Raw genomic sequence first — 12,217 nt, 5'->3', positions numbered from 1 at the left:
TCTTCAAAGGGACCAATTTTGTCCCTTCTGTCCTTTCACTCTTAATATATATGTAAAAGTCCTTAGAATTATCTTTCACCTTGACTACTCGAACAACCTTGTGTCATTTCTTGCATTTCTTACACTCGAACACCTATACCTGAAGTGGGCCTCTTTTTTCTTTACCAGGACTTCAATATCTGTTGATTACTAAGGTTCTCTAAACCTGTCACCCTAGTTTTTTATTTCAAAAGGAACATAACAGATACTGTACTCTCAATATTTCACTTTTGAAAGTCTTTCAGTTACCAAGCATCCCATTGCTATTCCAATCTATGCCTGCCTGATCTCTTCTAATGCCATCAAAATGGGCTTTCCTCCAGTTTAGAATCTCAATCCAAGGATCTGTACTATCCTTCTCTATAAATGATCTTAAAACTAATGAAATTATGATAACGTTATCTTTCACACTCTTCTGTCACCTGCCCTGTCGCATTCCTGAAAAGGAGATAGAGTATTCACTCTCTGCAGTTGGGACCTCTACCTATTGATTAATATTTCCATTATTGATGGAAACTTTCCTAAACACATTTAGCAAACTATCTCATCCAATTCCTTTGCAGTTTGAGAGTCTCAAGTCAATATGTAGGAAGTTAAAAGCACCTATTATCTCAACTTTATATTTATTGCAAATGTCTGCTATCTCTGCAAGTTTGTTCCTCTCGATCCTGCAGATTTTTTTTTTGTAATTTATTTTTTTTATTGAAGTTCTTCATCAAACAAACATTTCCATAAGATGTATTTCAGATATTGTACATATATATCATATAATCATATATATCATAAATCTCCACAAAGTATTTATGAGGTATACACTTATAGAAAAGAGTGGAAAGAAAAAACTATGTATAAGTAGGGAGTGATTTTTTTTTACAACCTATTCATTGATTTGTGAGAATTAAATCAGGCCTATGAGGCATTATGTAGTTAATCTATTTTTCCCAGTATGAATCAAATTGTTCCGGCTTGTGATTAATAGATGCTGTTATCTTCTCCATTTTGTAAATGTCCTTTGTGATTTCCATCCATACATTTAAAATTGGGCTCTCCTGTGATAACCATTTCCTAGTAAGAGTCTTTTTACCAGCCACCAACAGTATATTCATTAAATATCCATCTCTTTTCAACCATTCTTGAGGTATATATCCAAAATATATGGTCTTACGCTCTAAGGGCATTTCACATTTAAAGATGTCTTGTTGGGCATTGTGTATCCCCCTCCAATAGTTATTAATAACAGGGCAGTCCCAAAAAATATGATAATGATTTGCATTTTAATTTCCACAATTTCTCCAGCAAACAGGGAGGTTACTATCATAATGGGATTTCTGAGAGGGTGTAATAAAATATCTTTTCAAGTTTTTCCATCCGAACTCCCTCCATTTCTGTGAACCGGTACACTTCCATTGATACCTCCATATTATTGTCCATTCTTCCTCAGATATAATTATCCCTCCTTCCTTCTCCCATTTTCTTTTAATGTGTGAAGTCGAATGTGTTTTAAGATTTGACAACCCCTTATACATGCTTGAAATGATTCTACTGTCATTATCTGAATTATATGCTTTTCTAAAGAGCTCGATCAAGCATGTACTTGCCTTGGTTACATTTTTAAGTGTCTTATTAACATATTGTCGCATCTGTAAATACCGTTAGAAATCTTGTTTTTCTAATAAGTGTTTCCCTTTAAGCATTTCAAAACTGAACAGTGTTCCTTCTTTCATTATATTGCAAAGAACTGTTATTCCTTTAGCTGTCCAGTCCTTAAATCTAGCATCCAATTTATTTGGTGTAAAATCCGAGTCATATGCACACCATTTAAGAATTGCAATATCTCCCTCTAGATTATATTCTTTTCTAGCAGTATTCCATATTTTAAGAGTCAATTTCACCCATGGGTTATCAATAGTTTTTATGTACCTTTGCAGGTTGTTATCAGCCAAAATTGCTTGTATGGGGATGGGAAGTACCCGCTCCTCAATGTTTTTCCATTGAGCGTCATATGACGGGTTGCACCAACACATCACAGCTCTCAACTGTGCTGCAAAATAATAATCTCTAAGAGAAGGTAGGCCCCATCCCCCCTTTTCCTTTGCTAATTGCAAAGTTTTGAGATGAACTCTAGGTCTTTTACCCTGCCAAATATACCTTGATAACATCTTGTTCCATTCATTGAATTGATTTTGATTAATCTCTGTTGGTAGGGTCTGAAAGAGATATAACAGTCTGGGCAGTATATTCATTTTAATAGACTCAATCCTTGAACTGAGACTGAAAAAATGAGTCAGGTTCCATCTTGCCATATCTTCCTTAATTTTTTTTTATATATAAAGACTAATAATTACATTCTGATAATTTTGCCAAATCTTTTGGCATAATGATGCCCAAATATTTGAAAGACTCTGTGTGCCATACCCAGGGATATCTACTTCTAATTTCTCTTGGTGGGCTATAGTAATATGCAAGTAATTGGGTTTTATCTATGTTGATCTTGTATCCTGATAATTGACCATATTGTTCAAAGGATTGCATCAATTAAGGTAAAGAGTATGTTGGTTGCCCTAGATAGAGCAAAAGGTTATCTGCGTAACAAGCCAATTTATGCTCTGTCCCTTTAATAGTAATTCCCCTGATATCTTCATTTTGTCTGATGTATTGAGCTAATGGTTCCAGATATAATGCGAAGAGTAGCGGTGACCATGCACAACCCTGTGTCTCGTGCCCCTTGCTAGGGTAAGACTATTTGATAAATATCCATTGATTTTAATCCTAGCAGTAGGGTTGTCATATAGTGTCTGTATAGTTTTAATAATTGTGTCTTGGAAACCAAATCTATGTAAAACTCTGTAAAGAAAATTCCAATTAACCGAATCAAATGCCTTTTCAGCATCCACGCTTATCACTATTGCTTCAATTTTATTTTTTTGTATATGATCCATAATGTGAAGTGTCCTTCGTATATTGTCTTGTGTTTGGCGTTGTCGTATAAAATCTGTCTGATTGCTACGTATCAATATGGGTAGAAATTCCTAATCATTTGGCCATGATGGAATGGATATTGGTCTAAATGACCCGCATTCCATTTTATCCTTGTCTTCTTTCCGTATAGCTGAGATTATCGCTTCCTTCCAACTGGGTGGTATTTGTGCCTTTTTTTAGAGCCCAGTTCAGTGTGGGGAGTAAAACAGGAATTAATTCATTTTTAAATTCTTTGTACCACTCTGCCGTATACCCATCTGATCCTGGTGACTTGCTTAATTTTAGCCTACTAATTGCAGGTTTTAATTCAACTTCAGTTATGTCAGCAGTCATCATTCTATTTTGTTCTTCGCTTAAAGAGGGTAACTCGAGAATTCAAGAAGGTGTCAATTTGGGTTATGCTTCCCCCTGGAACTTTGGAATATTGAGTTTTGTAAAACACTTCAAAAGCTTCTTGAATTTCACTTAGCTTATTTTGTATCATTTTCATTCTTGGGTCCCTAATTCTATGAATTGTATTTTCTGCTATCTTTTTTTTTTTCAGTTTCCATGCCAGTATTTTCATAGATTTTGATCTGCTTTCATAATGTCTCTGTTTCAGAAACATTAAATTTTTCCTGATTTCTTGCATAGCCAAACTATGAATTTCATTCCTAATTCTTTTAATTTTCCCTAATGTATCCTGTACTAAATTCAATTTGTGTTTTTTCTCTAGTTCCTTCAGCCTATTTTGTAATTCCTCTAATGTTTTATTCCTTATTTTTTTCTTATATGAAGATATCGCTGTAATTTTCCCTCTTAAGACAGCCTTCAGAGTATCCCATAAAATGGGAGGTGAAACCTCTCCATTATCATTAAATTCTGAGTAGAGCCCAATTTCTTTTTTAATTTGTTCTTTAAAGTACGGATCATTGAGTAGACTTGAATTTAGTTTCCAAATAGTATTATTTGGTTGCATGTCAAAATCAACAGATAAATATATAGGTGCATGGTCACTTACATCTATTGTCCCATTCCACAGGTGTTTATTTTGTCTTTGTCTTTTCCAAATGTTATGAAATAGTTTTTTCTTGTATATACAGAATGGGGAGCAGAGTAATGAGTGTAATCCCTTCTGTCGGGGAAAGGTCCCTCCATATATCAATTAAGCCAATATCCTCAAAATGTGTATTAACTTACTCAAGTAAACATTTTGTTTCATAGGTTTTTCTATTGGAAGAGTCTAAGTTTGGTTGTATTTGTAAATTTAAGTCTCCCCCACATATCAGGGGACCTTCTGTTTCCGTTACCATAATATCAGTAATTTTCTGAAAGAAACCAATATCACTTCCCGGGGGTGTGTATATATTCAATAGAGTAACTGAATTTCTGTCTATATTCCCCCTTACCAGAATATATCTGCCCTCTTTATCTCCCATTTCGAATACTTTTTCAAAATTTAGCTTACTTGAGATAAGAATAACAACTCCTCTCCTATGTCCTGATTTATATGAGGAGAAAAACAAATTAGTGAAGCCCATTCTCTTTTGTTTTTTATGCTCATTATCACTTAAATGAGTTTCCTGTAAATATATACATGGGCTTGTTCTTTTTTCATTTTGGATAAAATTCTATTACGTTTGATTGGATTTAATAGTCCATTGACATTAAAAGAAATGAATTTTACTTTGTCCTTAGCCATCTGTATTTATCTGTCAATGTATCATTGAAATTAGCAGAGTAAAACTTAATCGATCTGCTCCCTGAACAAATGAGAACCAAAAAATGCAAATGCTAACAAAAATGGCAACGAACATGTAATTCCAAGGAAATGTCTAGCTGTGGGGGATAACCCCTCCTACTTGTGAGTTGAGGGCCCCCATTGCAGTATTCATAAAAGTCAATGAACAAGTTCATTACACAGAAAAGATTTCCCTGTGTACTCCCATATATATATGTGTGTGTGTGTGTGTGTGTGTATATATATATACACACATATATATACATATATATTACATATACACACATATATGCACACACACATATATATATATATTCTCATTTTGGTGGGGAAAAAGGAGTAAGTGAGTGAATAAAGAATAACAACTAAGTAATATAAAATCCACATTATAATAAGTATTTCTATATAATAGGTATATCACCATCTACTTTTGCTTCCATTTAGCTTCTCAACAGCCTATGGCTCAAAAGCCTATGGCTTTTCTGGAGGGGGTGAGGACTGTCTTTGGAAAACTCCCGGTCTCTTCCTGATATACTTCTCTCGGTCTCCTCCCGTCTCCTGCCTTCTCGATTCTTGCACTATTTCCCAAGCAGAGCGTGATAATTCCTCTGCCAGGCTTTCCCTCAGTATGATCATGCTGACGAGCAATCCTCTGGTCTTCATGTCTGTAGTCGCCTCTTTCACTGTCTGGTACAACCGTGTCCCATTTTCATAAAACACTCGAAGTTTAGCAGGGTACGGAGTTTGAAGTCTAATCCTTTCTTGCTTTAATATTCGCTTTACTTCAGAGTATTCTTTACGTTTCTGCAGGACCATGGGGGGGGGGGTAATCTTGGTCGAAATACATTAATTTATCGTCTAAAAACACCCCCTTCTTACCCCAGACCCTTCGTAGGATCTCCGCCTTTGTAGTGTACCGAAGGAATTTATTATTGAGCGTGCCTTATCTTGGGTAGGCTTTGGGATGAGCGCTCGATTCACTCTCTCAATTTCCAGCTCCATAGTCGAGGGAAGCTCCAGTGTGTCTTGCAGCAACTTTACGACAAACTCCGTCATAGACCAGCCCTCCGCTCCTTCGGGAACGTTGTATATTCTGATATTTTTCCGCCGTCATCTTCCCTCCAGGTCAAGCTCATCTTCCCTCCAGGTCAAGCAGTTTACCTTCGTGATTTAATACTTTTATCGTCTTACTCAGTATCCGTTCCATGTTTTGAACGCAATCTTCCACCTTCTCAATTCGAGTCTCTGCCACCGCTATTTTTTGATTGAAGTTGGCGAGCTCTGATTTAATATCATGTAGCTGCTGCTTTATATCTTTCTGGAACTCCCTTATCCCTTTCAGAATTTCGATCATATTCGCCGCTTTGCCTGAACGAGGCCCAGCGTCCGCCTCGCTAACACGCAGTCGGGTAGGACAGCTGCTCGCTGCACTCCGCTCGGCCGCAGGCTCCACAGTGTCGCTTTTTTTATTTCCATTCTTTTTCCCCATTCTTGCCCGTCTTTTCAGTTCAAATATTTTTTGAAAAATACTGTATTTGATGGGTTAACGGGGCTTAATACGCGTTTTTCCGGAGGAGCTAGTGACTTAAGCTGCTATTCTCGATGATGACGTCACCGGAAAACGGATCCTGCAGATTCTTGGAGGTCTATAATATAATCCTATTAACATGATAATCACTTTCTTATTTCTCAGTTCCAGCCATATTGCCTGAGTATACATGCCTTCCAGTCTGTCCTCTTTGAACATCAACCGTTTTATTGTGATTTTGATGTGCTCCACGCAGATGGTCTCCCAGGAAACATGACAGTGTGCCCTACAAGTCATCGTAGAGGTGTTCGAGGAGGACAAAGAGGAAGGCGACGAGTTCCTAACTGGAAAGATGAGTCAGATGATGCCATGTCTACATCATCCCAAGGAAAAGATGAAACTAGTTGCAGTTCCTATGTGAGTAATTTAATTATGGGATGATATTTGAAGGAAATGATTTCGATAAAGTTTCTTCATCTTTTTCATCCTTGACCAAATTTTTTCCCATAATCTTAAAATGGTATTAGGGTTAGGGTATACTTTGGGATTATTTTGGGATCATTCAGCCTTTTGAGAAATTCTCGTGTCATGCAAGAACAATATAATTTGTAGAATTACCCTGCCTTTTACCCACAGTCTTCTGTTATTTTAAATACCAGTTAAAACCCCTTAGGCTAGGGCTAATCAGGTGCATGGCTGAGTGGTACAGCTTGTTGGACTGGAAGGGCCTGTTCCATACTACATCGTTAAATAAAATAGTAACAGCCTTGATTGAATGTGACTTCACCACCTTGGTAGGAAATACATCCCGAATTCAGAATCAGGTTTATTATCACCGCCATGTGTAGCAAAATTTGTTGACTTAGCAGCATAATAATATAGAAGGGGGGAAAAAGGTAAATTAATTACATTAACTATAAATATATATATGTAAGTTAGATTAAAAATAGTACAAGACAGAAATAATAGAACAAAAAATGAGATAGTGTTCATGAGTTGAATGTCCATTTAGGAATCGTATGACAGAAGGGAAAAAGCTGTTCTTGAATCGCTGAGTGTGTGCCTTCAGGCTTCTGTACCTCCTTCCTGATGGTAACCATGAGAAGAGGGCATATCCTGGGGGATGGGGGTCTTTAATAATGGATGCCTCCTTCCTGAGACACTGCTACTTAAAGATGTTTTGGATACTACAGACTAATTTTACAACCTTCTGTAGTTTTGGATTTGCGCACTAGCTGCCATCCCCCACACCCCCCATACCAGGCAGTGATTCATTCTGTTAGAATGTTCTCCATGGTACATCTTAGAAGTTTTTGAGTGTTTTAGGTGTCAAACCAATTCTCTTCAAAATTCTAATGTAATAGAGCTGCTGTCTTGCCTTCTTTATAGATACATTGATATGTTGGGACCAGGTTAGATCCTTTGAGATCTTAACACTTAGGAACAAACTTACATTTGTTACATTGATAGCTAGGAGGGCCATTTTGTTGAAGTGGAAGGATACGTCGGCTCCCACTCTTGTCACAATGGTTCTCTCAAGTGATGTTATGTCTTGAATTAGAAGTAGAACCTTCGAACCTATGTTTGAGTTTGAGAAAAGATAGGGTTCATTTGCTAGTTATTACCATTTGAGTTAATTGATATATTTTCTCCACGATCTAATTAGGGTTAGGGTTAACCCTAAATTTTGGTATAATTTTTTTTTGCTGGTGGTTTGATATTTATCTTTAGAAGCTTTCTGTATGACGCATGGCTCCGGGGTTGAACACCTAATGGGTCCTTTTTTTTCTCACTTTCTTCTTGCTTTAGTAGAGTTTTTTTTCCCTTTTTTTTGTGTCACCAAATTTTTCAATCCTTAATTTTTTTTTTCTCTTTTGAGACATTGTAAGTGTTACTTACTTCGATGTACTCTTGTATTTTGGATAATAATAAAAAGATTTGAGAAGAAAGAACACTTAGGAACTTGAAGTTGCTCTCTCTCCACCTCTGTTCCTTCTATTAGGATTAGTTCGTGTTCCCTTATCTTACCCTTCCTGAGTCCACAATCAGCTCTTTCATTTTACTGGCGTTGAGTGCAAGGTTGTTGCTGTGACACCTTTCAACTAGCCTGTATATCTCATTCCTGTACGCCCTCTCATCACCGTCTGAGATTCTACAATAATCGCTGTGTCATCAGCAAATTTATAGATGGCATTTGAGCTATGCCTAGCCACATGATTATGGATATAGAGAGAGTAGAGCAGTGGGCTAAGCACACACCCATGGGGTACACCAGTGTTGATAGTCAGCGAGGAGGAGATGTTATCACTGAACCGCACAGATTGTGGTCTTCCTGTTAGGAAGTAGAGGATCCAATTGCAGAAGAAGGTTCAGAGGTCCAGGTTCTTTAGCTTTCAGGACTGTGGGAGTGATGTTATTAAACACTGAGCTACAGTCAATGAATAGCATCCTGACAGGTGTTTGTATTGTCTAGTGCGGTGTGATGGCCATTGAGTTTGTGTCTGCCATAGATCTATTGTGGCTATAAGCAAATACAAACAAGCACTAAAGAAATCCTCATACTGCCTTTAATTCTCTGGCCAAACATGTTAAATCTATGGTTATCTCTCATGTTGTGACTTGGTTTTCAGTTTTTAACATAACTATATCACAGCCTCTGTGTCCAACATGTGGTCTCATCAGACTACTCTACAACTTAAATATACCTTCAGTATATTTGAATTATCTACACCAGAAATAAAAATCTTCAAGAGGTAATTAACTTTGTATTTATTTTTATAACCATTGTCCTTGTCAGAGGGAACGATCTCCTCACTGCAGCAGTCCCACAGTTACAGGGCCAAAGTGTGGATTCTGCCATGCTGGAGATGAGGAAAATGAGACCAGAGGAAAGCTGCACACTTCAAATGCTAAAAAGGTTGCCGCTCATTACAAATGCATGGTAAGGGAAAAGAATCCTCATTAGGAATGGGAACTCTGAAGGTACTGCATGAAGTATGATGGATCTGGGGGTTACCCTAACTATTCAAACTCTTTATTTTACTCTCTTCTTTTAAATTTTTTTTTGGGACCTGACTCCATATAGCAGATATCTATCTTTCGACTATATAGTACAAAGCATACCAAAGGTTAAGTAGGTGGAGTCAAAAGTCAAATTAAATATAGGGTCACCATATAGAAGCCTGAGCTTCATTTCCTTGCAGGCATTCACAGTAAATACAAAGAAACCAATAGAATCAATGAAAGAACTCACCCAACAAGAGCAATCACATCAATGTGCAAAAGTCAACAAACTGCAAATACAAAAGAAAAAAATAAAATAAATTGTATTAAGAATGTGAGATGAACAGTCCTTGGAAGTGAGCTCATAAGTTATGGGAACAGTTCAGGGTTGGGTTGAGTGAAGTTATCCCTTCTGGTTCGATGATTGTAGGAGGATAACTGTTCCTGAATCAGGGGCTTCTGTACCTCCTTTCTAATGGCAGCAACAAGAAGAGCAGGTCTGCTCTGGAGTGAAACAGCAAAGAGAACTGTTACAGTGGGTAGATGAGAATGTTTATTGTAGAAGTGAGGTGGCAATTTAAATATAAAGTCAAGTCACTTTTCATATAACAATCATATAACAATCACAGCACGGAAACAGGCCATCTCGGCCCTCCTAGTACGCGCCGAACTCTTAATCTCATCTAGTCCCACCTACCCGCACTCAGCCCATAACCCTCCACTCCTTTCCTGTCCATTTACCTATCCAATTTTACCTTAAATGACACAACTGAACTGGCCTCTACTACTTCTACAGGAAGCTCATTCCACACAGCTATCACTCTCTGAGTAAAGAAAGACCCCCTCGTGTTTCCCTTAAACTTTTGCCCCCTAACTCTCAAATCATGTCCTCTCGTTTGAATCTCCCCTACTCTCAATGGAAACAGCCTATTCACGTCAACTCTATCTATCCCTCTCAAAATTTTAAATACCTCGATCAAATCCCCCCTCAACCTTCTACGCTCCAATGAATAGAGACCTAACTTGTTCAACCTTTCTCTGTAACTTAAGTGCTGAAACCCAGGTAACATCCTAGTAAATCGTCTCTGCACTCTCTCTAATTTATTTTATTGTCATTTCGACCATAACTGCTGGTTACAGTACATAGTAAAAATGAGATGTTTTTCAGGACCATGGTGTTACATGACACAGTACAAAAACTAGACTGAACTACGTTAAAAAAACCCCACAGAAAACGACACTAGACTACAGACCTACACAGGACTGCGTAAAGTGCACAAAAACAGTGTAGGCATTACAATAAATAATAAACAGGACAATAGGGCAAGGTGTCTGTCCAGGCTCTGGGTATTGAGGAGTCTGATAGCTTGGGGGAAGAAACTGTTACGTAGTCTGGTCATGAGAGCCTGAATGCTTTGGTGCCTTTTCCCAGAGGGCAGGAAGGAGAAGAGATTGTATGAGAGGTGCATGGGATCCTTCATAATGCTGTTTCCTTTGCGGATGCAGAGTGTAGTCTAAATATCCGTGATGGCGGGAAGAGAGAGCCCGATGATCTTCTCAGCTGACCTCACTATCCGCTGCAGGGTCTTGCGATCCGAGATGGTGCAATTTCTGAACCAGGCAGTGATGCAGCTGCTCAGGATGCTCTCAATACAATCCCTGTAGAATGTGATGAGGATGGGGGGTGGGAGATGGACTTTCCTCAGCCTTCGCAGGAAGTAGAGGCGCTGCTGGGCTTTCTTTGCTATGGAGCTGGTGTTGAGGGACCAGGTGAGATTCTCTGCCAGGTGAACACCAAGAAATTTGGTGCTCTTAACGATCTCTACCGAGGAGCCGTCGATGTTCAGTGGGGAGTGGTCACTCCGTGCCCTCCTGAAGTCAACAACAGGTTGTTGGCTCTCATATGCACTTCATAATTGCTTTTCAAAAATAAAAGGAAATGTTTGGGAGAAAGGAATAATTGATACTTATTTGAATATTTAGAAATGAATGTTTAGGTGGAGAGAGAGAGAGGCAGATGAACTCCTGGGGAATGAATTTTTAGAATGTTTAGAACATGGAATGTAGGACAGTACAGCACAGGAGCAGGCCTTTTGGCCCACAGTGTTGTACAAGGATTATTGCAACATTGCTAGCTAATTTCTCTATGGTTCCACTTCCACATATTTTATGCACAAAAGAACAAGAACCTCTCTGGAGAAAAGGTTAGTATCAAATAAGTACAATGGGATGGGTCTAGGACAATAATCTCAAAAGCATGTAGTGATTACCATAAGTTAGTGTTTGAGCCCAGTGTTTTTCATTGCTCAGAAGATATCTGGGAAGATATATTGAAGATCATACTTCCATTTCAGAGGAGATGAGCTGCAAAATAGTTAAAGTAACCTGATTGTTACAAAAGTATTGTAGTTGTGAAATTTATCATACATTGTTTATCTGTATTGTTGATATGAACATTTCTATTGCTTGAAAAACCCTTCAAACATGAAGGAAAATTTTTTTGGGCTTTTAAGGTTAAAGGGGGAAGTTTGTTACAGGGTGGTGGGTGCCTGGACTGGTTTACCAGGGGAGATAGTGGAAGCAGGAAGTTTGGTGGAGTTTGAGGCTTTTGGGCACTCATGGATATGAAGGGAATAGGCAATAGAGGCATATGGATGAGGAGGAGGATATTAAGTATAAAAAGTCATCACATTGTCCTGCCCAATGCTGTACTGTTCTCTATATTCAAAGGTTACAAAGGTATAATTAATGTCAGAGAAATATATACAATGTGCATCCTGAAATGCTTTTTCTTTGCAACCATTCATGAAAACAGAGCAGTGCCCCAAAGAATGAACAACAGTTAAATGTTAGAACCCCAAAGTGTCCCCCACCCCAGCACGTAAGCAGCAGCAAGCAACAATACCCCCTCCCCCTACCAGCAACAAAAGCATTGGCACCCACCACCG

The 12,217-nt window shown here is 38.2% G+C and overlaps 1 protein-coding gene across 7 annotated transcripts in view; it reads left to right on the top strand.

Annotated features, from left to right (window-relative positions):
* Positions 1–12,217, top strand: part of phf6 (PHD finger protein 6) — a 117,120-nt gene that overhangs the window by 59,273 nt on the left and 45,630 nt on the right. For all 7 annotated transcript variants that reach the window (XM_073057731.1, XM_073057725.1, XM_073057728.1 and 4 more), the window contains 2 exons: positions 6,523–6,683; positions 9,064–9,207. In XM_073057731.1, coding sequence (XP_072913832.1) covers positions 6,523–6,683; positions 9,064–9,207 — 305 coding nt within the window. The remainder of the gene's footprint in view (positions 1–6,522; positions 6,684–9,063; positions 9,208–12,217) is intronic.

The sequence above is a fragment of the Hemitrygon akajei genome, chromosome 10, assembly GCF_048418815.1.
Source record: "Hemitrygon akajei chromosome 10, sHemAka1.3, whole genome shotgun sequence".
Lineage (NCBI taxonomy): Eukaryota > Metazoa > Chordata > Chondrichthyes > Myliobatiformes > Dasyatidae > Hemitrygon > Hemitrygon akajei.
This window is presented reverse-complemented; position numbering and strand designations above follow the sequence as displayed.